The sequence below is a fragment of the Platichthys flesus genome, chromosome 6 (genome assembly GCF_949316205.1).
Source record: "Platichthys flesus chromosome 6, fPlaFle2.1, whole genome shotgun sequence".
Classification (NCBI taxonomy): domain Eukaryota; kingdom Metazoa; phylum Chordata; class Actinopteri; order Pleuronectiformes; family Pleuronectidae; genus Platichthys; species Platichthys flesus.
In genome coordinates, this window is record NC_084950.1 from 18,245,963 (window position 1) to 18,273,708 (window position 27,746).

The 27,746-nt window shown below is 40.8% G+C and overlaps 1 protein-coding gene across 1 annotated transcript in view; it reads right to left on the reverse strand.

Moving 5' to 3' along the window:
- Window positions 1–27,746, reverse strand: part of plxnb2b (plexin b2b) — a 127,109-nt gene that overhangs the window by 19,214 nt on the left and 80,149 nt on the right. The window contains exons 3-21 of the mRNA XM_062390111.1: window positions 24,666–25,789; window positions 24,084–24,272; window positions 23,857–23,982; window positions 21,319–21,419; window positions 19,837–19,963; window positions 19,181–19,340; window positions 18,232–18,343; window positions 16,990–17,101; window positions 16,543–16,644; window positions 15,742–15,837; window positions 15,076–15,163; window positions 13,958–14,139; window positions 12,845–12,993; window positions 10,065–10,176; window positions 8,508–8,644; window positions 7,880–8,062; window positions 6,213–6,306; window positions 3,842–4,039; window positions 1,682–1,861 (exon numbers count right to left, since the gene is read on the reverse strand). Of these exons, the coding sequence (XP_062246095.1) occupies window positions 1,682–1,861; window positions 3,842–4,039; window positions 6,213–6,306; window positions 7,880–8,062; window positions 8,508–8,644; window positions 10,065–10,176; window positions 12,845–12,993; window positions 13,958–14,139; window positions 15,076–15,163; window positions 15,742–15,837; window positions 16,543–16,644; window positions 16,990–17,101; window positions 18,232–18,343; window positions 19,181–19,340; window positions 19,837–19,963; window positions 21,319–21,419; window positions 23,857–23,982; window positions 24,084–24,272; window positions 24,666–25,787 (3,570 nt within the window). The 5' untranslated portion in view covers window positions 25,788–25,789. The remainder of the gene's footprint in view (window positions 1–1,681; window positions 1,862–3,841; window positions 4,040–6,212; window positions 6,307–7,879; window positions 8,063–8,507; window positions 8,645–10,064; window positions 10,177–12,844; window positions 12,994–13,957; window positions 14,140–15,075; window positions 15,164–15,741; window positions 15,838–16,542; window positions 16,645–16,989; window positions 17,102–18,231; window positions 18,344–19,180; window positions 19,341–19,836; window positions 19,964–21,318; window positions 21,420–23,856; window positions 23,983–24,083; window positions 24,273–24,665; window positions 25,790–27,746) is intronic.

Genomic DNA, 27,746 nt, shown 5'->3' on the forward strand with positions numbered 1-27,746 from the left:
GTTATTTTACAAATGTCATTTTTGGCACACACATGAAATTAAAAAATAAGATACGTCAATATAGATTTAACTGCCAAACATTATGCATGATACAATAATATCTTAGAGTTCATAGGACCCCTATTTCCCAACAACAGGAGGGTTTCCGGAACATTCAGACAAGTGGGGGGGACATAATGTATACATTCCGCCGTAGAGTTTATGTGTTCTTCGTTCAAAGCAAGAAAACCGTTATCGCTGAAACTTCTCGAATCACATTGTCTTTCCAAGTTGACATCTTCATGAGCTTACTACGAGAATAGTCCCTTCTTTTTCATCCTGAGGTATTTCTAATCTTTTTCGTTTTTTTGCATCCGTCATGTGTTAGACATGTCATCACCGCGACCATCCGCTCCTTGTGAATTTTCTGGCTATATCCCTGATGTATTCTCACACGGTCTCGCTCAGATGTTTAATGAGGGGGCTGGCAGGAAAAGTTATGTAAAATTCCGGTAGCCACTGACTCAGACATTTATGTTCTCATTTACCCTCTGGAAAAATAAAAAATCAGGAAAAGGTCCAGAGTTCAACAGATGTCTGAAAGCAGCCTAAGAGTGGAATGTGAGGGGGAGCCTCAGGAAGGCCAACAGCTGCTCCATGTTTACGAGCAGGCTTCAAACGTTCCTCTTCGATAAAGGTTAGAGTTAGTGCTGGCTCAGGCTTCCCTCTACCCATCCCCTAGTTATGCTGCTTCGCATGATGCAACAACCTCCTCTCTCCATCTGTACGTATTCATATTACAATTACTATACATCTGTATGTGGAACTTGCATTATGCCCTGACCCGCTTTGCCCAGTTCTGCCCAAGCTTTCTCCCTCTTTCTGTCTCCTACATTAAGATGTCTTTATTTATTTTTCAATAGGTTGCTTTTGTCACAATATTCAGTGTATGTAAATAATAAAAAGAGACCTGCTCTATATGAAAATGTGCCCTGATATAACTTCTGTCATGGTTTTGGTACTATAATAATAAAATGGAACTGACTTGACTCTTGAAAGACGATTGGAAACTACTTTGATAACTGTTTAAGTTGACATATATGATTTAAAATGCTCAAATATAAGTATATACTGCATTTCTGACAATTTCAAAGAATTAAATTAAGAAGAAAGACATTATCCTGTATCTTAAAATAGCTGATGAAATAGATTAGAACTTAAATGATTGATTACAATTTTACTCTCTAATTTTCTTGCTCTATTTTTTTCTTTACATAACTGATTTTAGCATATATTTAAGAGGTTAAGCCCAATTTGGAAATGTGACATTTTCGAAACTCATTTAGATACTTATCTAGTTAATAACTTTATTTGGAGGTTTGGATAATTTGATGAACAAAACAAACCTGGTGAAGGAGAAATTCCCAATCATTACAATGTTCTTAATTGTCATGAAGCAAACAATCAATCTGTAAATGATTTAATCATCTTCAACAAGAAGAAGCTACAGACACACTGATGCATGTGTAATAATACTTACACACTCTTACTTTTAACAATTTAAGGACACTTTCCTGTCACAGGAAATAAAAATAACAATATCAGGGCATAACTCTCAAATGCAGCAGAGTTATTATGCAGTGCGGTATTTGTGGTACTGACGTAAAGGATCTAAAACATTTGTGTCTGTGTCATAACTGACCGCTAGATCCAGCAGCTCTGGTCGGGTGTCTCTGCGCTGGCGTCTGGAGCGAGCTCGGGGCTGGGAGGAGGGCGGGTCCAAGAACAGCTTATCGTCCTGAAGTGTGTTGACCAGACAGGAAACGTCACCAACAAACGCCTGAGCCTCTTTGGCCGTCATAGCCTTGGAGAATCCGCGACCCTGCAGGGGAAGAGCAACAGTAATTCTCAAAGAGTTGTGATTTAAAAAAACAATTGGGGGGGAGGGGGAGAATTAATTACTGCCTTTCTAAACAATCAAGAAGCTGCATCATATGTGTGAGTATTAAAAGACATTATTGTAAACGTTTTCATTTGTAATGGGTGGAAAGTTTACAACAGCTCTTCCACAATGAGCGCCAAAACTAATTAGAAAGATTAAGATTATAGTCATTGTAAGCACATAAGTAATTTATTTCTTAAATCACTGTAGGCAAAGCTCCAGTCAATCCCACAGCTCTGGCACGGCACCGCTCACTTTGAGATTCTACAGCTCACTTCTGTATCTACACAGACATGCCTTCAATTATTTTAATGCAGTCTGCAATATAAGAAAGGTGAAACTATCCCGAGTAAACCGCAGAAGAGTAATTGGAAAAAGCCTCAGAGCCTTTTTAGCAGATGCCTTTCCAGTCTAATTTACCTGAAGTCTGTTTACTGAAATACACTTGGAGAGAAAATACTGTGGAGCCCTGAAGCTGACGTAAAGCAGGCAATCAGGAGGAATCTGAGCCATTCTGATTAATTGGTTATTGGTTCAGCTTCTCACTGGGGAGGATTTTCTGCTTGTCGTTGTCGCATGTGACAGTAAAGTGAATATGTTTTGGATTTGAAGAGACTGTCAGACAAACTAAAAACATCTAGGAAAGTATGAAGGGCATTTCTCAGTGTTTACTGAAATTATATACAACCAAATTGACAAAATAACAAATACAATGGCAGCGAGTAACAATAAGAAAAAAAACAGCCGATAGAATAAATGAAGTGTCCTCTTTTTTCTTTTCTTGCCATATGTTTTGTTCTATTTTTGTTCTCCACATAACTGGCCTTAACATATACAGTACTTAAGAACTGAACCCATTATAGACACATGACATGAAAATCCTACTCAACTTCTAATCAAGTTGTCAGAAAGACAAGACTTTACTAACAATACAGTATAATGTATTTTAACTTACTAAATTATATATAACGTATATATTAAATATATAGAGCAGCTGCTCCAAAACTGATTGTATAATGACACTGTATTTTCTTACTAAACCTCAACACCAGTTTCACATTTTAAACCAAAAAGAGGATTGTTTGTTATTGGACTGAGCAATCTATTGAGTTCTAAGAAGATGAGAGAATGATCCTCAAAATGCTTAATAATAAAGAATGAAAATAAAAAAAATAAAAAAAAATTCTATCAGAAGGAATCTTATTTACAAATTCAGCTTCTCACTTTCCTGATTCTCTGCTTGTCTATAGTGTTTTGATTCAGTGTTAAAACGGATAATTATCTCTACTTTCTGAAATTTAATATAAATAATACAAATGATCTACAATTTATTCAACCATAATAAATGTGGGAAAATTACAGTAAGAAAAAAACAACTCTTCCTGAACATCAAATCAGCTGATAAAATAAATTAAAACTTTCATGATTTTTGTTTTCAATCGCCAATTCTCTTGTTCCATTACTTACTCAATATAAGTGGTCTTATAATTATAATATAAAAAAAAAAAAAATTAGAAAGAGAAAAAGAAATATGTCTTCCTCATTCGTCCACTGTGTTAATGACCTTGTGCCCAGACTATTTAACAGAAATGGGTCTTTACAATAAGAGCAATTCTCTCATCCTTCTATTAGAGTTGAACTCACGTTGGCTATTTGCCACTTCTAATTTACATTAGTCTCAATACATTTGATCACACCACTGAGCTAAAAGAATAAATGTTAGATAATTTATAAACACAATGAAACTCAACCATAGCAGCTAAAGAGTGAAAATGTGTCACAGTAACTGCAGCTCAGCATCTTCTCCCGTATAATCCTCAAGTCTGATAATAAAACCATTTGTCTTAATTCCTTCACGCTAATTAGGCTGTTTCCTCGGAAACACAGCGCCGTCTCATAGGCTGCCCGGCCTGCACTCACAGTGACGATGATGATGCTGGCTTCGGTGATGACCTTCTTCGTCAGTTCATTGAAGGAGGGGTCGGGGTGGTAGTCGAAGGGCTTCAGCTCCCTCTCCCAGTTGTCCAGTTTAATGGAGGTTTTAAAGTGCTGGTTCAGGGAGGCGTTCACCGTTGGAGATTGAAACTGGATCACTGTGTCGTTCTTTTCGCGGGCGTTCTGAAAGTGTCAGAGGGACAGTTAAGTGTCATGACTCAAAAATGACAAGATGGGAGGGATGTGTGTGTTTGTGTTTGTGTGTGTGTGTGTGTGGGGGGGGGGGGGCTGGTTTAGTAAAATGGGGAAGGTACAATTACGTGTCACTTTTGAGTCATTCTATTAAAATCCTAATCTCCAGTCATAGAATAGCAGCCTCTGTTAAATCTGCGTGCACGTTGAGCCATTCCTCCTCTGGCTCAGTTTGTTTGTGTTTGAGCAACTGGACCGATGGTGATATTTCTGTCACTCTCTGATTGTTTCCACATGGGGCTGACAACAGTGTGTGACAGCTATACCCTGCAGTCCTACACCAAAACAATTGTGCTTTTCAGGAGGACACAGTGAAAAGCACAGGCTTTAAAAAAGTCAAGGAGAAATACTTGTAAGATGTGTGAGTCGTACCAGTCGAATGTCTTTTGTTATTAAACCACACAGAGGATTGTGATCTGCCAACTATTTGTTAATCTATATCTAGACTCAGTCTAGGTTCACAGCAATAAAATAGTTATTTACTAAAATAATTTGCAGTATTAAATAAATATCTGCTCAGACCTTGTGTTAATGAGCATCGGGAGTGAATCGATCACAAGTGGAGAGCTTTAAGTGTGTCTGTTCACACCTGGCATTAGCAGAAGCGTCTCCAGTGACCACTCGAGTTAAGATCTCTGTCCTGCTCTATATGCAAATACACTTGCATGTCATTTCAGTTTGCAATTACTTAATGATGTTGTTTTAGTCAGTCTGACTGAGCGAGAGATGTGAACCATAACAGGCCATAACAGGGCATATCTCAAAGAATGTGATATGCCATGTTACCTTTAATCCTCCTTAGGCCAAACATGTCATGTTAAACTACCGTAGTTTTGTCAGTTGGTTCAGTTTGCTAAACAACAACAACAACATCTGGCATCAACATGTTACTACCACAAGCCAGCAGCCATAATGACTTCAGATATTTGGGTGTACTTCAGTGGATGGACTTAAACCAAGAGAAGCTTAATGAAGTTGACCAGCCTTTGAGATAACACACTACATCTGCTGTTAGTTTGCAGCTGCCAGAAGTCTTTTCAAATCACTCCTGTCCCTGGGCAGCAAGGACTTGGCCGGGAGTAAAGTGGTAAAGACCAGCACGGTCGCATAATCTTCTGCAACCTTAATGCCGGCATTAAATTTAGCCCTTTAAATGAAATGAGCAAAATTGCTGCTGCTTAACACAGCGCAGTTCACTGGAGGGCAGGTGCCAGCAAGCTGCTGTGTGCCACTCCTTCAGGTTCCCTGGCAGACTCCGCTCGACTTAATTAAGCTGGCTGAGGAACTTAGTTCGATTTTGTGGGAGGGTGAAACAGTGGTGCTGCTATCTGCAATCCTACAGGTTTTAAGGATTTATGGTCTGAGAAGTGAAGTGGTGCAAGTGAAGATGAAGTAATACAGGCTTTTGAAATCCCACTGATCAGGGGAAGCAAAGAGAAGATTCATATGTGCGTGCGTGCAATCTCAAACATCAAATGCTTCACAGAGTTTAAATGAATCAACTGTAGTTCTCAAAAAAAAGAATCATAGGGAAGAGACAGAAAGCGTTGGGAGCAATGTAAATATCCCATGAAGCCGATTTCAGACGTGCACTAAACTCTGCCTATCTTCTGTATTTCCTCCGGAGGAGGTGCATGTGTCAACGCAAATGTCGTGCATTCTCTGCAGACTTTCTCCCCATGGCTTCCTAGTATATGTCCGTAAAAATCCAGGAGAATCCGATGTGTGAACCCAGCAGGGGATCCCCCACTGGATTCAAAGAGAGCAAGTGGGGGGGATTGATGGGGCTTTGAAAGCTCAGCATACGCAAAAATAAAAATGGTGCCTGTGTGTTTTCAAGAAAATCATGGGATCTCCCAGCGGAGTTTATACATCACTTCCTGCCTCTGCCTGCTGCAACCGGCTGCTCCACCTCTCGCCTGAATAATGCAGAGGATTTGTTGCTGTTGTAAACCTCATGCTGCATTGTTCATGTTTGAGAGGCAACCTGCGGGTAAACTCCAGAACCAATTTTTCCAGATTTTACCGGCAGGTCATGTCTGAAAACGGCTTTAGAGATGCATAGTGACAGAATAAATACATTAATAAATAAATAAAAGGAAACCTCCAAAGCTGTTGAGGTGTCTCCAGTGACCATCAGCACAGCAGTCTGGATCAGGTCAAAACCAGAGCCGGTCACCACAATGTTCCTGCCTCCACTGAAACACACAAAACAACACATTTAAGAGCATAGATATATCGTCCCACAATAAGATGAGCTCACAGGAAGATTTATAATAAGACAAACACATTTCTACAATTGCATCTGGGGTATTTTCACCAAGAATTGTGAGTTAGAGAAAAGTAAATTGGTTCAGTTGTAAAGATGTGTTAAAAATTTTAGAAAATTGGTTGAGACTATTCAGTGAAAATAAGGGCAATTATCTTCTAAACTTTTAATAATTTATCATTAAATAGCTTTCTAAAATCAAGCAAAGATGCACATTTAAAAAAAGCTTTTTGTTTTGTATTTTGTTTTTTACTTGGCATGAGAAAAGAGCATTTCTTTCTCTATTAGAGTACTTTATAATCTCTCCAAAAAATATTGTTAAAATATTATCGCATTATACTTTCTTTGATTTGACAATCAGTTGTTGACTACACAGATAGGTTGATACATCCAATATTTCAAAAATAATTTTCACTGAATCTTAAAGCTAATTAGTCATTATGATGATCCGTCGAAGAAATGTTCTCTGTCTGAACCTCTCTGAATGTAAATGAATACCCCTGGTCTAATGCATTCATTTTCAGGGATCCTCACAGAGTTTGTTACATCAAATGGTAGCATCTGTATTCCCTTTACCTAAACAGGAGACTGAGAAATCTTCTGCACACACGGCAAATCTCGTAGGGTTCGTGGCATTTATAACCTTTATCAAGGTTTTGGGCCAGAGAGATGGCAGAGAACAAGGCAGGGGGCTCTCATAGTGTTCAGTTTTCCAAATAGACTACTTTCGGTTCAACCTTGTCATCGAAGCCAACTGAGCAGTTTTTTGGGGGGGATTCTCTACTTAAAAAAACAAAAGCAGAGCATCAAGCATTCAAAGGGAAATTTATTTGTTCGTCAACCTTGGTCTTATTGTCCTATATTGACTGTTATGATGACGCTCAGTCAAAATAACACTTTTCTCATTCTGCTGTAGATAATTGGGAAACAGTGACTTCTTTATGATAACATTTTGATGTTAATCAGGTGTAATGCTCACCACATACACCATCTTAGGTGCTAACATATGCTTATTAGCGATACAAGCTCAGCATAGACTGAAGCAAACAGTATTGGACAAGGGGACATTTTAAGCAATCATGTCCATCAGCTGGACATGAATATGCATAACAGATTTTGTAGCAATATGTCAAATAGTTGTAATGACATTTCAACCAAAACCCCAAATTATTTACCTCATGTTGACACAAGAGGATCACAAAAGATTTAGCTTTTCCTCTGGGGACTATGAACCCATTACAAAAATGTCATGGTAATCCATATACTATGTTATTGAAATGGACCAATGTTCCCTAAAGCCATATAGCAGATATTAAAGCATCCTTGAAAGCATAATAGCATGATTTCACTGAACCATCAATCCAGTCCTATATACCTTCAGGTAAATAAAAGCAGAAAAAAACAAAATATATGTTAATCATAAGATGCTAAAAGGAACCAATGAATATCAAAAGCACTTTGATAAGAGGTAGGAGAAATGCAGGCTTCTACATGAAACTGACCAGACGAAGCTTCCTTTGGGTTGATGGTCAAGCACGATGGGATTTTCCAAGAACTGGAAGGCATTTGGAATGGAAGCTGTGGTAGTCTTTCCATACTTCACTATGATGGAGAGAGGGTCGGAGGGCACCTTATCTGCTCGATATTCTCCTGTCCTGCAGGTGATCTTTTCTCCGAAATGCTCCCTGTCAAGACAAGGACACACCTCAGTACTGGCTGGCTCGAAGAGTGGGGGCCACACAAGGTCACCGTGTAGTGGAAGCCGACATAGTAGGAGCCTGACAGCTTGTTAAATCCTGGCTTTGCTGCTTCTCTAGCTCGTTATTTTTCAGTTACCTCTGGCTAAAATTTCACTGTGGGCTGGTTTTGACAGAACACTCATGGTCACAACAGCAAAGGCAAATGGTAAAGTAAAAAAAAAGACCTGCTTATGATTCAAAAGTTAAGGTCAATTCCATTTTCCCTTCAGGAATGAAAAAAAAATCCATTTACGGGCTTCAAAGTGTGCATACTGTAGAACTTCAATAGAATACAATGTCTGAATAACAAGTAGCACTTATCAACTTAAGAGAGTGAATTGAAAGAGAATTGGTCTTTGCGTGACAATTATTGAGAAAAATAAATCCTTACACAGCGCAGTCCACCCCTCCAATGGTAACCCGGACGTCATCCTTACTGCCAGTGTCAAGAAAGTGGCCATTAATCGCAATGAGGGTGCCGCCCGCCTTAAGACCTCTGGTGGGCGTCACCGTCTCTGGAATCGGGTCCTGGTGGGAGGGAGGTGTCACAAGATACAGCATGAGCACATACTCATCTTTTCTCTACAAGGATTTACAATCACTAACAAGCTCACACACACACAGGTAAACACAGATAGAGTACAATGTCGTTAAACACACACACACACACACATTTCCTCTCACCGTCCTTGATCCGCCCCTTTTATCAGAAATGTTTACTCACTCACACATGCATGCATGCACACGTTTGTACTTCTATCGTAGTGGGGACACTCGTTGACATAATGCATTCCCTAGCCCCTTACCCTGACCATCCAAATAAATAACTAACCCTAACCCTTAAACCAAATCTTAATCCTCAAACAGCCCAATGAAAAAGTGAGGACTGGTCAAAATGTCCTCACTTTCCAAAAAGGTCCTCACTCTGTAGGGTTTATGCTTAAAATGGTCCTCACAAAGTATATATAGTAGAGGAACACTCTTACACGCATTATGTTATTTTATTTCCCACCTACAGAGAATCCATTATCAGTACATAGCAAGGGCATTTCATTTTCCATGTTCAAATACACCATCTAATGTATTGGTAAATGAATCATCCACTTTCAGTTACAATGCAATGTTAAAGTATTGTAAGAATGTGCACAAATCCTCTTTAACCGGACGCTGTGCAGTAGTCCCCCTTTTCTAATACTTTAACAGACTGCAGCGGTGCTATTTAACTGGCTTTTCATATCTGTGGCTCCGCTAAAGCTTCCCCACAGGGGAGTGCTATGCCTAACTGTTTACTCAGCAAATTGAGGCAGATGTGGTGCTTGTATAAGTGGTGTGTGTTTTTCTATGTTTTGTGGACAAATTTCCATCACTGTGAGGATATTTTGATTGGTGCATACGTGTTTTGTGGTTAAGGACTCAGCTGTGAATTATTTCATTTACAGAGTTAAGCATTAATCTGTGATTGCTGAGGATAGGGGCTAGCGAACACATTATGTCCTCACAATGAATGTAAGATGGTGTGTGTTTAAGTGTGTGTGCAAACCAATTTTGGTTTGAGACATTAATTTCGAGTTCATTTAGCTGGTCTCCACATCATCAAAGGACTGTTTAGGGGTTGAGACTTGGAATGTAAGATATGTGTGTGTGTGTGTGTGTGTGTGTGTGTGTGTGTGTGTGTGTGTGTGTGTGTGTGTGTGCACATCATGTTTAAGTTTAGGGGCAGGTGAATATGTCATGTCGTTAATGTAAGGTGTCAAGAAAGTGTGCGTGTCTGTGTTTGCTCTGGGGACAACAAAAATGTAATCCCCATAATGTAAATCATGTATCTATGATTAAGGTGAGTGTAAGTCTCCAGGACATCAACATAAGTCAATGTTATGTCCACGGAAGACATGGAGACACATGTCTGTGTGCGTGCGTGCTTGCATGTGTGTGTAAGAAGAGTATTTACCCTGTAGGTGAAGACCATGGAGGACGTTCCTTTCTTCCCCCCCTCCACCTCCACCTCCACCTGGCCCCAGTGTTTTTTCACTTGGTCAACAGGGCCAATCTCACACACCACGCTGGACAGGTCAACAGGAAAACAGGGAAGATAAGAAAACATTTAAGACCATGGCTGCAAATAACAAACCACCAGCAAGGAGGTTGTGTTTTCAACCCCGTCTGTTTGTTTGTTTGTGTGTCCACAGGATTCTGGAAAAACAGCACCTGGCCGATTTGTACCAGACTCGGTGGAGGGATGGGTCACTGGCTAAAGAAGAGCCTTCAAAATGTTGGTGTGGATCTGCTTTTTGTATCACTTTCATTAACATTTCTGACATAACATTTTCTTTGGTCTTGACAGTGTAATGCAATGTACTAAGAGCTAATTCCAGTTTTCATTACCAATTTACCTACTGATAATTTTCCTTGATTTATTATTTTTGATGGAAACATTTACAAAGAGATGTCAACTAAGGCAAAGTAATGCCTTTTAATCGCTCACATTTAAGAAGCTTTGGATCATGGTTTGACACTTTTCTTTCAAATAAAAATGAAAATGTATTCCTTCGAAATATTCAAATGCCTCTGATTTGTTAAAGCTTGGAGATTTGATTAATGTCTCTGAACCTGAAAAGTTAATGCAAATAAAAACACTCATCTTTGTGAGTCTGACTCGCAGCCTTGAAACAGAACAAATAACCTTATGCAAGGTTTGTCCAGATGCATCCATTAGAGTTAGCTACTTCTAGGGGAAGACATGTGAAGTGTTCACGTGACTTCTAATATCTTTAATAAGTTACGCGACACTATTATTAAACTTAACAGTTTTTTTTTTATCTATGAAAGTCACTCTATAAAGAGAACTCAAAGACTTTGGTTAAAAAAGTGTGTGAACTGGTTAAAGCTGATGTTTCAGTAATGTTGTTGACTCCAGCAGCCATTATCTGAATTCTAATGCCAGATTGACCAACTGACTCGCGGAGCTCAAAAACTGAAACCTCTGGGAATTTCCCCACGTGGCAGCATCTGTAGTTAGTGGAAACCCTGAACACGTCTCAGTCTGCTGCAGCCCTCAGTGGAAAATGTGCTACTGAGGTCCATTTACATGGCAGCCCTCATTCGATAAACAGTAAAACTGTAATGTGAAGGAATGATATACTGAGATAATAGTGATATAATGATATAATGACGAGCAAGTCAGCAACATTATCAGAGGCGGATCTAGAATTTCTATAAATTAGGAGCCATAAAGGGGCCGAATATATGTGCAACATCCATGCACAATTCCTGAAACAGTAAGATGCACATTTAAGTAATTCATTGTTTACCGTTATCTCTATAGCATTAAGCAAAAACAAATAAAAACCACCCCGTCATTGAATTTATCTACAGACAGTACAGGGGCACTTCAGGAGCCAGTCAGATTTCCCATGGGGGCCAGTGCCCTCCTGAGCCCGCCGCTATAAAAAACTCAAGCGTTTACGCAGCACATGTAAAAACAAAATGAAGGATACAGTCGACACATGAGCTCCAAATGTAGATGTATTGAGGGAGAAAAACATTCCAGCTGGTCTTATAAATCCCGGTGTGTGCCTCGCCATGCGGATGGCAGAGCAAGAGTTCTCCGTAAATGCAAATCCATCCTGCTCGTGTCAACAGGTCTAGCTAGTGGCTGTGGGCCGACGATGTGGATCCCTTGAATGGATAATTTTTTATAAAAGGAACACTTATTTCTAACACCCCTAGAGTGAATTTGCCAGAGTATTCCAGTTTTTTTTGCCAATACTCAGCCCATTAAAGCTTTTTTGAGATGAGGTGGAACAGGATGTCTGCAGCATGAAAACACCTCTCAAAATCTGCTGCAAATCCATGTGGCGTGTATTTAGTGCTTTGGTGAACACATATCTCCAAGAAGTCATGTTGCTGTGAAGCCAAAGAGAACGTCCTGTCCATCAGCAGTCACATATAACTGACTAAGTGGTCAGAGAATCTATTTAAAAACCACCTTTAAAGGCTGGGAGACGTCATTCCCCTGCAGTAAAAAGCAATAAGGTCCTTTTAGTCAGGCACTGCACTTGAATACCCTTATACTTGTACTTTGTCCAAGTAGTTTGATTGCATGATTTTTCACCACTAAAATGTAAGTACACATTGCACTTTTTACTCAAATACATTTATCTGACAGCTGCAGTATATATATACCTTTTAATACAACCTTCAAGGACTATAACCTTCAGCATTTCTAACACAGTGTTAACTTGTATTGCTAAACCGTATCCTCCTCAATTAGAATATTCAATTCTTATGTGGAAGACATCAAGGGCTCGTGAAACTTCCTCCCTTTAGCCTTTACACTTAAATAACAGATTGAGGCCAAGAGACGAAGAAAAAAAAAAACTGTTGTTTTAGAGTCCAGTGTGAAAGTAGTATTTGTCCGTTTGCTCTGTGCTTTTTTCTTGACTCAGATTTTCAATAAAGGACGCTCTCAGTCTCAGTTTCCTCCAACGTTGTCCCCTTTTAAATAGAGTCATTCTGTTTCTGAATCAACCTGCATCTGGAGACTTTCAGATCAATACACTGGTATAATCAGCCAGTTAAATTATTCCACCCAATATACAACCATTACCTTGAGGAAAACCAAAGCACTCTCAATACTTAGCCTTGGATAAAACCCGTCAGCATACAATAAAAAGACATTCTACAGACATATTTGCATAAATACTTTTTATCAAGGTTTATGATTATTACCTCGTGGAGACAGAGTACTTCTCCTTCTGATGGATGCAGGGCTGTCCGACCACAGTGATTTTTTTAATGTCTTCCCTGTGGATACCAAGGTTAGTGCCCCGGATGGTGATTGAGATGCCACCCAGCAGGGGTCCGAAACGAGGGATGATCTGGATGGGGAGATACACAGTGTGGAGGTGAGGTGGGCGTTTATAGCAAGACAGGATTAGATGTCTAATTCTGATTTGTGAAAGAAGATGTGATTCAAAATGCACTCCCCTGTTTTGGATCCCAATACATATACTAGATGTCAAACTGAGATGAAACGATACTTCCCTTGTTTCTGTATTATTCTAGTCACTTTCTGTTTTACCAGATCTCAACCGAACTTTGCATCTACCGGAGATTTCTGACTGACTTGGGCAAGACACCAAATGGTGAAAGTTATTTTTAGAAGAATGGTGTCTTTGCCTCCGGTAGAGTCGCAGCAACTTGCAGAATCGAAGCCAAGATACTTGGCTTCAATCTTTAATTTGTCATCCGTCAGGATATATAGATATTCCAACATACCCCACAGATGCCTGATTGGATTGAGATCTGGGGTATTTAGAGGCCAAGGCCTTGAACTCTTTGTCATGTTCCTCAAGCTATGTTTTGCAGTGTGGCAAGATGCATTATCCTGCTGAAAGAGGCTGCTTCCATCAGGGAATATACGTATATTCCTGTTTTGATATTCCAAAATATCAAAACAGGAAACAACTTTTATCCTTGTGGCTGTATGTGGTGGTGTATATTTACTGAACAGGTTGAATAGGAGTGTGTATGGTCATAAGTTCTGTTGCATCAATACCATTACTGATTTTTGTCAATGACAATGAGACACCTACAATTAAGTGAGCAAAGAAAGAATTGATCCAATCTAAACGTGCCGATCAGCTCAAAGTGCCTTCAAGGAGAAACAGCTTTTCAACCTACCTGTCAGCGAGGAGGACAAAAAGACATGTGGCTGACAAAGTGCTTCAATGTGAGCGCCAAAGACGATGCTTTTTCACCGCCAAACACCAGTCTTTAAAATAACTACAGTTTCCAGTTCAGGCATTGACACAGAGAGATAACAACACAGTAAATACTCACATCAGTGATCTGGGGGTCGGGGCATTCCATGTGGTGGGGTTCCGCAGAGCCTTGTTGTGCACTGCACAGCCTATTGTACACACACGCCTTCTGCTTGGCGCACCACACGCAACTGTACTTTGGGTCTGCGTTCTTACAGAGGCTGCAGTCCTCCCTCCCCATAGAGCAGTTGTAAAGGGTGACTAAATGAGAAGTATTGAGAGGGAGAAACAAGCTGATTAATTGTCCATTATCACACAACTCTATTGCTTTTATTATAGTGAGTGTTTTTCTAAAAAAGATGCTAGAATCAAAGATAAGCCGACATCGCACAGATAAAATGCAAACACAACTTTATATAAAATATTGGTGTCTAGAATGTCCCTCAGTAGAGTTCATACCTCCACCAAGGCCAAACCTAATGAAACCACATTTTAATTCACAGGATCTGAATTTCTAATTGGATCAGCACCAAATTGCACATTTATATCATCACCCTAAGCAAGATTCATCTATTATTCCCTATCTCGTAATGTTTAAGAAAGCAAAAAAATGTAATCCTGGATCCGCACCAAACCTTAATGGGTTCCTGACCCACACTGATCCCTCCATTACCTGGTGGTAATCTGTCCTGTCGTTTTTGCATAATTAACAGGCAGGCGGAAGCAAATATTATTTTAACTGGTGTTAGTGAATTAATAACACTGATGTTTAACCCACATCTTTTGTTATAATACCATTATCATGAAAAGTATGAATACTTTATATGTTTATATATTTTCTTCTCTATTGTAAAACCCCTCCTAAACCCTGTAGCCCACTTCTGAAACCATCTGCTGTGAAAAGCTCGTATTCTGAATTTTGAATAGATGTCTGTGATCTGATCCAATAACTTTGTTTAGAATTGCATGACATGAAAACCATCCTACTCAAACTACTTGTGGTGAGCTCATCTGAATCCTTCATATCCTGTAGAAACACCCATCATGATAAACTTATAACAATTCACTTTCTGTTTAATCATCTATTGTCTTTCTAAGGTGCCCTCCTCGAGTCTAGCAGAGCCCCTGCACTGGGACTAGCGGTGCACACACAGGGCATTATAAATAAGATCTCCACATTAAAATGTGCGAGCGTACCGTTCAGCGTGCTGTCCATCTTCTTGCCTGACTCCTTGTCCTTCACGTAGAAAAGAACATTGGTCTCCGGTGACTTATTGTAGGAAAACTAAGAAATGAAAATGAAGAAAATTAATTATTAATACAGAATGAGGTGATTAATGGCACTTAAGCTCTAATCAGCAAACAATGTGGGCTGCTGCTCCCCCTCATGCCAATGGGGGAAAATAGGATGGAAAAAATTATACCCAGTCTGGCAGGTTTTCAGCTGAAGAAATCAATGTCGGAAAAAAAACATAGCTGGGGGCTTGGCACTGTTTGAGCCTCCCAATCACAGATTTCACTATGTGGAGGAGGACCGGAAATAACAGGGAGGGGGGTCTGACCGTTAGAGGGAGCTATAGAGTATCAGAGGCACTGTGGAAACCAGTGATTTGATTTTTATGTTTGGAACACTGATGTGTGCATATTACATTTTTCAGCTCAGAAAATCTGAGATCAAGTTGTGCTCTTTAGTATATTCCATTATTTCATAGCTGCTTCAAATTAGACTTTGATAATCAGGTCCACTAATCAGCCATAGTTCAAGGAAATGCAGTGAGTGGAGGGTAAATTTCCCACAAGCCATCTGAAAAAAGCTCAGTTATGGACAAAATCAGCAGTTCAGCATGAAACGGTCGTACTCACATTGAAGCCGCTGAAGGTATAGAACAGCCCCTCCTCAAGGTTGACCTCTTCCTCCACATTCCTCATGAGCTCCGTGCCGATGGTGAATGCACGACCCTGGAATAAGAATCAGAATAAGAATGTATTTATTGCCAAGTACGTTAACACCTACCTGGAATTTGCTTTGGTTGAAGATGCATATGATGAACATAAAACATAAAAACACAATAAGAACTACACATAAGAAAAAACAATATAACATAAATACAAAATAAGAACAATACAAAACAAATTGAAATACTGTTCTGTGATCTTCTTTTTTCCTCATCACAGACAAGAAATGTAAAAGACTATTCTTGTGCGTGTAGATATCCGTGCCATCTGTTCCTACCTGGAGAAATGTAGATTGGATTATCTTTCCTTGTCACAACGGAAGGTGTGGTAGTGTTGGTAAACATGTTTTCAGTGGTAAGACATTTAAATTCTGTGCCATCCAGGAGACTACTTAAGCATGTAGAGGTGAATAAAAACAGGCATAGATCAGAAAGTCAATTGATTCTCGATGTGAGAACACTAGAAAAATCCATAGGGCGGTTTGACTGAAAGCCTCTTTACGTCTGAGCTACACTGACATCAGTTCGGCGACCGTGTATAGATTATGATAAAATAATGGATTATATTTTGCATCAGAAAAGTTTATTTTGTCAGTGTGTGAATAGTTTTGTACGAGTTGGGATTATCTATTAAATCACCTTTTAAAAAGCTGCGACCAATCGGTTCAGTATGGTCCTAATATGAAATTCCATGCCTGTGCCACTTTACCTCGTAGAGCTTCAGATTGATCCCCTCGAAGCTGATCTTCGTCTTGTAGCCGACGGGAACCAGCACAGGATCCGGATTCTCAAACTGAGGACACTTCGCTCCCTGAGAAGGCGTCAAACACATATCAGATACTCTTCCTCCACCTTCAGTCATATACATTTTAATATGCCAAGCACTTAGCGGACACCCTCTCATCTGCAGCAACAGACAAGTGTATCGCCGCAACATCTGCTGACTTGTGAATTGAAATCCTCCACCCTTCAAACATTTGTCACGCAAGATATGGGAAGCTGATAGCAGGATTTTAGTTTTTTATTAATTTTCAGGGGGACTTTGGATCGCTGCTGCAGCATCATCCTGTGTGGTGATTAGATGCGTCTTACTAAACTTTTCGGCTGCACTTTGCCACAATTATCATCCCTGACATTTGACCTTCGTGTAACCAACCTGGCGGTACTTGATGATGTTGGGGCCCACCACGCTGTCGTCCATGTCGCTGCAGGTGTGGTCCTCTACGTTCCACTGGCAGCCCCACTGACTTGCCACGCATGACATGCATCTGAAAATACACAGAGATAAGCAGCCAAGATAAGAAAGTGCTTTTACGCACACAATTTTGCAGGAGCACAAACACACACATTAAAAAAAACACAGACAAACAAAATTCTAAAACATGCAAACTCATCAAAGAGTGTCCGGCATAAAAATCCATGCTACTGACAACCAAATAGATCTCTGCAACTTCACATAAGAAAAACTCGTTCATCACACATTCCTCGGCATGAAAGAAATGAAGGGGGAAAAAACATCAGGAAGGGGGAGAGGAAAAAATAGCAAGATCGACTTTCATTTTTTGATTAATGAAAAGGAAACGGAGGCAATTTCCTCGGCTCGGTAATAAAAGCAGGAGAGAAAAATGCAAGAGGTGCATTCAAAACTACCATGCATCACAATTTACAAACAGAGCCTTGATCTCTCATCTGTTTGGGCGCGGTGATGCGTTTGCATCAAGGTTGTCAGTGGATACTGTGTTCAGTGTCACTGTATTTTCAGTGAGTGACCGAGCAGAACTGATGGATGAAGAGGCTGACTCATTGGAACCTTCTGTAATCACGGCCTGCATCTCAGTGACTGACAGAACAATACTAAGACACGGGAAAACCCCCAAGTCTACAGAATCCTATTGGAATAATGGGCAAACACCTTCAGATGAGTGAATTTTAAGAGGATGAAGAAGAAAAACAATGCTTAGGTAACAGTTTTGCAACTAACCTGTGGAATGAATGCTGGTTTCTGATCAAGTACTGATCCGAAAACCATTACATTTAAAAAATGACAACATATACAACATATTTTAACTGCTGTATGCTACTCATCCTGGACTTTACAGAGTGAAATATTACCAATGGCTGAACTTTTAGCTTTCTGTGGCTAATGCTACTCTATCGTAAATCACTTCTTGTTCGCTGCTCTAAAAACAGTAGTTGCCAGTGGCAGTAAAGTGCAACTGATGTTTTGGAGCAGCAACGAAGAAAAGATCACCAGGAAAAGAAAACTATCATTTTTCTTCTCTGGCTGAGACAAGCAAAATTATACAAAGTACTGACATGTACCAAAGATAAAACCAGTATAAAATGTTATAATTATTTATAAGAAAATAATTCTAAAAAGATAAAGGGTCTGACTCACGGTGTGTTTTCTGATTTTCTCCCTGTGGCGGCACAGCTGTAGAACTTGAACTCCCGTGTAGAAAGCTCCACAGTCTCATTGACGAACACCGTAATGGCCACAGCAACAAAGTCTGGGGGAACAGCAAAGAGAGGGTTTGATATGTATTTACATTTACAACCAAGGAGTCTTAATATCAGAGGAATCCAGTTCATTATAAGATCTGTAATTTATGCATCTGAAGATAGAACAGCACAGGAAGGATAAGCTCCGACTCATATGACATGACTTCTAAGTAATTCAATATGGCCAAACATTTTTTAAATCACTGAATTATCCTGAGAGAGGTTATTCTTTCAGCATCAAAAAGAACCACCAGTGCTTTTGAATTGCTTAGTATTGACCTACTTTAACATTGCCTCTTTTAAACAGAGAAAACGAGCTTGCATTATGTTGCATGTTCACACTGAACCAAACAAAGGCGGGCATCATGCTGCCCCGGAGTGTGATTTCGGATAGCACTGCCAGCATTCTGGAATCAGAGGTGTGATGTGTAACACAGCAGCGTCAGTGTCTATCCAGTCATTCCGGCTCTGCCTTTTACACAGACCTCAATCTGGCACTGCTGCGGAAAAACAGGATCTGCTCATTTCTTTTTCACAGAATCAAGACGCAGGATAATGGTACAACATTTCGGACTTGAATAGGCTGTGGAAAAGACGCAACAGACAAATCTCTTCTCCTGATGCGGATGATAAATTAACAGAAAAAGAAGCAAGATCCACCTCTGTTGATATTTTGTGGTGCAAAAAAACTAAATCTGCAATTTCTCAAATTACCTGAACCAATTGACATGGGAGCAAAACAGGAGGCTTTTTGGGCTCAACACAAGTCAAAACAGAGAACAACAGTTTGCTTTGAAAGAGGATGAAATAAAAAAAGGAGGACGGGTTCATTGTAAAGGAAATACCTTGGCCCTCGGGTGTTTGTGGTATAAGTGAGGGTTGAGGCAGATCGCAGGACACCTGACCAGTTTCCGACATGCTTCCTTCACTCTTGAAAGACTCAATGGTGCAGTGCAGACGATCTGAGAGTCCGATGGTCGGCAGGGAGGGGATGTTTATCCTCACCTGAACAGAAATATGATATACAGAGCTGCGTGAACTGCTGAGAACATTATAGAGCCATTTTGCAGCATAATATTAGTGGATTTTAAAATAATTTCTCTGCTTAGTGTGTAATTGAAACCTTCGGCGTAGAAACCGTTTCCGTGATTGATTGAGAATGAGAAAAGTGTGAGAGGCTGGCGGAAATGCAGAGTGAGTCACAGAGGGGGGGACAGAGAAGTAGTCACGAAACACATAAGAGAGGCTCTCCATCTTCAGGCTGGGAGCACAATCAACCAGGTCAGTTATAATAAGCCAGGATGGAGTTTTTTAGGTGGATCAATACCAAGTAGGAAGAGCAAGAGCCAGGATCCCTGATTCACAATGAAAACTGTTTTTTTCACAGTGCATGTTTGTGCGACATGAAGGAAAGTGGGTTTATGTACCGCAGCGCAAGGGGGACCACGACAGGTGGCAAGAATAGAGGCAGAAATGAGTGAGAAGAGAAGCAGCTTTGTACCTTCTGAGTCTTTTTGCAGGAGAGGTTCGGGGGATAGAAGGAGACAATCTTGACACACTGCTGCCTAGGGCTCCACAGCCAGCCATTCTTCTCCTCAGCCCGCCGGCACTCAGACCTCCTGGTACACCTTCAGACAAACGATGAATAAACTCCCATCAGCCTCCACTCCACAGCCCCCAAAACGCTTCCACAAGGTCTCAAACCACAAAAACAAACAAAGCCCATGGACTCCAACAGATTTTCAATGTGCTGTTGTGAGTAACAAGCCCCTGATCCAAGCAAGGCTGATGCAGATTTTCAAAGCAAAGTTTTGTATAGATATCTCAAATAGTAAACAGCCACATTGGCAGAAGGTTATGCGTCACATTATTACAATAAAAAAACACTTAATTCAAAATTCGTTATTTGTCTCATTATTAAGCACAAATGTAAAACACCCCCTAACCCTAACCCTCATTGCTGCTTCTCAACTGTAATAATATTTTTGGGGGTTTTGAAAAGTTTATCAGAGGAAAACAGGCAACTTGATTCCATCAGCATCAACTAACCTTTCCCTTAGGATTCATATAATTTGATAATAATAATCATTGCTAGAGTGAGAGATTAATACATTTGTTAAAGGCAATATCCTAATATCTGTTTGTATTATATTGATCTATTTATTATACATTATTTTTACATTCTCTGTCTGATTACACTGTCGTCAACATCATATACTAACCCCACAATTGTTTTTACTTCAGGTTGTTGTTATACCTTCTTAGGAAACCCATAGAATTCTAAATTACATTCCTGAGCTGGATGCAGCATCATTTCGTTTGAATGTGCAGACTATCAATAACCTTTAGAGTTACACAACTGGTTTTCTGCTTTTTTCCTGTTGCGGTTCACATCCCAGTCAAAAGCTTGACACACGCCTCCCCTCCTTCCCTCCAGACTTTGATAAATATAGCCTGATGAGAGTAAATTGCACAGAGTGCCTTCACTGCATGAGGCTGACAAACAGCTTTAATTCCTTACGGCTGCAGGAACAACAGGAGATGGAATATAAACACTAGGGGGTACTAAAAGTGAATGCAATAAAATACTGAACAAATACCCCGCTGTGTTTTACAGATGGAATTGGATGTGTGGGTGTTTGTGTTAGTCTGATGCTCTGTCCGTATATTTGTAAGAAGATGCAGTTTGTGTGTGTGTGTGTGTGTGTGTGTGTGTGTGTGTGTGTGTGTGTACTTGTATTTAGATATTTGTGAGGACCATTTTGAGCATAGACCTTACTGAGTGAGGACATTTTGACCAGTCCCCAGTTTTTCAGAGGCTGGTGACCTGCTTTTAGGGTAAGGCATTTAGCTGCGATGGTCAAGGTTAGGGTAAGGGGTCGGCAAATGCATTATGCCAATGTCCTCACTAAGATAGAAGTACAGAAGTGTGTGCGTGTGTGTGCGTGCGTGCATGTGGGCGTGCGCCGTGTGTGAACCGTACCGGCCCTCCAGGACACACCAGCCACAGTAAGGGTCCATCATTTCCACACATGATTGGCAGTCTTTCTTTTGGAGGCACGTCTGCACAGGCACCTTGGTGATCTACAACATGAAATATGATCTGATGAACAGTGCACTTATGAAAAAACACAACACAAAGCATTTGCAATGGAAATGAGCAGACGAGGCACGTCTGCTACCCACGTTAAACTATTAAAACAATTCCGTCCATCCAGCGTAGGTGGTGTCCGACTTTCCAAAAACAGACGATCTGACAGCCACACCAACCTATAGTGCCGCGATTGGCAAAGTGTGCTGGAGGTGAGTGTAGGCAGGATTCCACTTTTGGTTTTGTTAGGTAGCTAAATGAAAAAAAAACTACGGGACAGATTATCACTGAGGATGTGGTTGTGTCAAGAAAGACTCCAATAGATCTTTACTCTCTTTTACATTACCAGATAGGGCATTTTTCAACATATTCATTCTTTTCTCAGAGCATAATTCACGGATCTTGATGAAAAAAATCAGACATGTTTCGGGGACTGCTATTTATGAGAGTGAAATTGGTGCAGATCCAGAGCGTCCTTCTGGCTTTGTTAGTTTTCTGTAAAAAAACATTTAACTGTTGATTGTAAAACAGGAGGAAGTATTATCAACTCCTTTGTGGGGAAAACTAATTTAACAGCATGAGTCATTGACATAAAACTCTAAATAAACAAAGAGGACCATTTTATGTCTGAATATATATCTAATGGAAGAGATGAGCTTCTATTAAAATCATTTAACTGACACTTAATGTAAACCAAAGCATTCTTTAGACCTAAATGTATGTATGTATGTATGTACACTCCTGATCAAAATCTTAAGACCAGTTCAAAAAATGCATGAATTAGCATTTTGCACTGTTGAATCTTAGGAAGGTTCTAAGTAGAGTTTCAAAATGCAAAAAGAAGAAATGGGAACAAGAGCCCAAAAGTTGTGAGCAGGCAATTTATTGAAAACAACAATTTAACTGAAGTAGGCTGTTCATCAGCTGATCAAAAGTTTAAGACCACAGCTAAAAAAAAAAAAACCTCCCCTAAAACAGAAATTAAAGTCTCAAAAACTGACTCAGTAATGAGTAGCTCCACCATTATTGTTGATCACTTCAAAAATTCGTTTTGGCATGCTTGATGCAAGTGTTTCCAAAAGGCTAGTGTGCATGTTGCGCCAAGTGGTGAAGATGGCTTCACGAAGGGCATCCACTGTCTGGAACTGAAGTCCATTTTTGTAAACTTCCCTTGCCATCCATCCCCAAATGTTCTCAATTGGATTAAGATCAGGGGAACACGCAGGATGGTCCAAAAGGGTGATGTTATTCTCCTGGAAAAAGTCTTGGTCAGACCGGCATTGTGAATTGGAGCGTTGTCCTGCTGAAAAACCCAGTCGTTACTACACAGACGAGGGCCCTCAGTCATGAGGGATGCCCGCTGCAACATCTCCACATAGCCAGCTGCTGTTTGATGCCCCTGCACAACCTGGAGCTCCATTGTTCCATTGAAGGAAAAAGCACCCCAGATCATGATGGCGCCCCCGCCACTGTGCTGCGTAGAAAACATCTCAGGTGGCATCTCCTTGTCATGCCAGTAACGTTGGAAGCCATCAGGACCATCAAGGTTAAATTTGTTCTCGTCAGAGAATTAAACTTTCTTCCACCTTTGAATGTCCCATGTTTGGTGCTCCCTTGCAGAGTCTAAACAGGCAATTTTGTGGCGTTGAAGGAGACGTGGCCTTTGAAGATGTTTCTTGTTTTTGAAGCCATTCCTTCGCAGATGCCGTCTGATGGTTATTGGGCTGCAGTCAGCACCAGTAATGGCCTTAATTTGGGACGAGGATCGTCCCGTGTCTTGACGGACAGCCATTCGGATCCTCCGGCTCAGCGCCGGTGAGATTTTTTTGGGTCTACCACTTGATTTTTTTATTCCATAACCCTGAGGATCTTTTAAGAAATGCAAAATAACTGTCTTACTGGGTCCAACCTCAGCAGCGATGGCACGTTGTGAGAGGCCTTGTTTATGCAGTTCAACAATCCTACCACGTTCAAAGACGGTGAGCTTTTTTGCCTTTGCCATCAAGAGATCTTCACAGTGTGATTACTTGACAGGAAATGACATGGAATCCAAATTTTTGCACAGATTTTGGCTTTTAAAGGCTGTGGTCTTAAACTTTTGATCAGCTGATGAACAGTCATTTGAGTTAAATTGTTGTTTTCAATATATTGCCTGCTCACAACTTTTGGTCTCTTGTTCCCATTTCTTCTTTTTGCATTTTGAAGCTCTACTTAGAACCTTCCTAAGATCCAACAGTGCAAAATGCAAATTCATGCAATTTTTTAACTGGTCTTAACATTTTGATCAAAAGTGTATGTATGTATATAAATACATTTGTTGTATGTGCATTGGGCTCTTAGTGCTGCATAAAACAGAGGTGATTACAGTAGTAGTGAGTCTGAATGCCCCCCGTGTGGAAATGTGTTACATTATGTACGATATCTGTATACCTTTTTCTCAGTCGTAATGTAGAGGTGGCTTTGACTGAGGTCAAAGAAAAGGTTTTGGTTGACCTTCTCTCCCATGGTGTTGCCGGAAGTCTTGCTGTACACACGTGACGCCGCGGACAGGTGTGCCTGGACAAAAAACAAAATGTCAGATATTTATCCTCCTACCTCCAAGGTGAAAGTTTAAAGGAAAAAGTAGAGGAGAGCAGCGGATCAGAAGACAACTCCACCTTGAAGACCTCTCCCTGGTTGTTCCCCAGGAAGGCGATGGTATGATCATTCTCCACAGCGACGGCCACAGCGGTCAGAAGGCTTGACTGGGTCAACACTGGGTCAACCGTCAAGGCATATTTGGGCTTGCTGGCCAGAGGGGAAGGCAGAAAGTCAGCCCCGCACTTGAAGTCTTTCAACGTGTCTTTCTGCAAAGAGAAAGCAAAGAGTATTAGATTGATGGCACACTGGGAGCACCAGACCCATCCATGGAATACATATGAGCTCGCTGATTGGTCTGGTTTTTGGCTGAGGGCCAGATTCTCTAGAGGGACAGATTTGGCCCTTGGGCTACTACTTTCCTACCATTCCTATATAGTGTTATCCTAGATGAGTTGAGGGAATTGGGAAAAGAGCCATGGAGGGAGGGAAATGTGTGAGGCAGAATATTTAGACAGAGCAATACAAAGGATCGTACAGAGTAAACACTGAGACATTAAAACAAACAGTGACACATCTGTGTGTTATTGATTGAAGCTAAGGGAATTCTTATTCCACTCTCACATTTGTTCCATTTCAGATACCACAAGAGAAACGCTTACTGCAATTTTTGACGTGCAGAATTCATCAGTTTTAGATGAGTAGGGGATGTCCACAGCGGGGAACCCAGAAATTTTCCCTGAATCACTGTAGCAGGCGCTAATAATATCCACGAGCCGCTCATTGATGAAGTTGAGCGGGTACATGCAGAGGGCAGAGTCATTTTCGTTGTCGTCCACACTCGCCACCACGAACAGGACTTTGTTCAAGGAGTGGACGTTCCCATACGTACCAGTCATGACGCGTGCCAGCTCTTTGCCGGGAGAGGCCACATACGCAGCTTGGACTTTGTTGTAGCGGTTATTTGAGCCACAGTTTAACTGGAGCTCTGTGTGGGAGTAATAGTGAGGGTCGTCTTCGCAAAGACGAGACACAAAGGTCAAGTTTTTATTGTCTGTACCGTCAAGTGTCCGTGAAAATAGGAAATAAACAAACCCGTCCTCTTTGAAGGCATGGCGGAAGTCGTGCAGGTACTTGGGGACGAATGGCGTAGTCTGTACCGCAGATGCCTCAACGATGCTCTCAAACACCACCCACTCCCGGTAGTCCTTAAGGATCCGCGTGCTGATGAGTTTTGTGCTGTCCAGGCTTCCATAGCCTTTCCCAACAAGAAACACGCTAAATCTGTCTCCTTCTTTTTTGAAGAAGGACATGACGCCAACCACGTTCACGTTATCCTCTATGCTCGTCACGTAAGTCCTCTCTCCTTTACTATCACTGTAGTACAGCTGCTGCTCCACGTTGGTCAGGTTGAGGAGCGAGCAGATGCCACGATAGCGGCTGCCACAGACTATAAGCGAGCCATTGGACGGGTGGACCAGCAGGAGCTTGTTGAGATTGGGCATGAGCTTCGTGTCCTGGCAGGCCGAAGCGGGAGGAGTACACATCCGCGCATCCTCTTTGGGGCCGGTCTCGGCACGGGCCTCCAGTTGCAGCGATTGCCCCAGCTGGAAGATGGTGTTGACCGCTCCCAGGTAGATGCGGCCAGTCAGGGGGTCCTGGACCACATTGTTGATGGGGGTCTCAGAGGTGAAGTCCAGGGCGGGGACGCTGCCACTCTCCTCCTGAGCTTGTGAGATCAACTGGCAGAGGAAGAGGAGGAGGAGGGAGACCCAGCTTGCCATCTCTGGAGGGAACAGAGAGGGAGAGGTGTTTTATTATCAGTCAAGTAAATGCAAGGAATAAATGCTCATTGTAGAACATGTCTGCATTCATATGTTCACGATGCAATCACAAGGTTTAATGCCACAATTTGCCAGCCTGTGAAAAGCAGTTGTTCCCTTTCTTGCAGAGAGTGAGATTAAAGGATTGATACCACTGTCATGTCTGCACGATAACACTGTAGCTCGAGTCAGGAGACTATTGGCTTAGTTTAGTGTTTTTTTGTACGGATTAAACAGAGATACAATGTCAGTGAGCTTGAGAGGTGCTGGTTGGTGGATTTTACTGCCTTCAACAGAGCCAGGCTAACTGTCTGCACATATTTTACCCTTTTAAATAAGGGGGCAGCCGAGGCTGAGAAGGTAGAGAAACAAGAAGGTCGGTGGTTTGATCCCCAGCTCGTCCATTCTGCGTCCCAAAGTTTCCATCGGCAAGACAGTAAAACCCAAAAGTATGTTGTTGTTTTTTTTCACCCATCTTTATTCAAGAGCCTTATTGATTTCACGGTCAGATTTTGTAATACACCTACAGGACAATTTCACTTATCCACCCGATAACTGAAACTCTGTTGAATTTACACAAAACTTAAATCCAAATACAGAGGAGAAACTGTGAGCACAAGCAGGGTATATTTGAGTGAGAGCACAATGTTCTGCGTGAGAGCATTACAAATCTGAAAATCATATCAATAAGTCCTGTACTGTATGTATATGTGTGAATGAGCGATTGGTAAAACTGTTCAGTGCAAAGACTAGAAAACTATACATAAATAGAGACTTTACCATTTAAACTATCCGATGGCTCAGTCTTCAATGCACAGATATGAGAATGATATAGATTTTCCCATTAAATTGTAATGTGAGAAAAAGAGTTTACCCAAAAACTGATTCACTGATTTTACAGCATTAATACCTCTTGTTCCATCGAACTATGCAAATCAATTCCAATATGATTTGGTAAGGGTTTAAGATATCTGTCCTACAGACACTCAAATCCTTATTAGGTCAATTTAATTTTGTTTGCAAAGTGTAAAACTGTGAAATCAACATCTCCTTCCAGATAAAGCACTGCAGTCGATCAGAATAACAAACAGACCTCACGGTGCAAAGTGTTCTTTGTTCAAAGCAAATCTTTAAAATAACATAAATGGCAGTGATTCTGAAAATAAACAGAGCTTAATTTTCTCAAATTCAAATCATCTGCGTTATTTTTAAGGTGCCAGCAGGAATCTCAATGACATATCGATCCAAATAAAATTCATCCAAACTAGAAGCTTGCTAAAAATTGAAAGGAGTAGATGAAACAACGTGTTTTTTTCTTTATAAGCTAGAGAATTAACCCATCAAAAGTAATACTGACAGTTTAAGTCAAGATGTTGGTTTAAGGTATTAAAACAAAAACAAAAATCATGCACTTGAATAGTATTACTTTATAGTACAGTTTGTGTGACACAGCTCTCTGCTACACTTCTACAAAGAGCATATAATTTTGGATTTAATTGACTTAACATCAGAAACGATCGCTGGTGAAAATTAAAAGTGCCGTGAATGGGGTTAAGGAAAGGCTGAGACCTTGATCTCAAAGCATAACACAATAAAAGCCTATTTAAAAAGCTTGGATCAGTTCCAGCTTCATTTGCTCTCTGCTTCTCTTCTTCACCGACATCCCAGCTGAGGAAGTACACCGTTTTGTTTCAGGTAACAAGATCTGATAATATCCCAGTAGAAACACAGACGGCATCATGTAACAGCAGGTGTCTGTGGTGTCCTCGCTCACTGCTGTTTGCCCAGGCGGTGGTAAATATGGAACTGCAGGTGGCTTTCACGGAGCTTTTGCCCACACAGCAAATGTGTTGTCTGCATTTGCACGCTGTATCGAGCTCAAACGCTTTCAATAGAAACCTCCTTCTCATTTCACCTTGA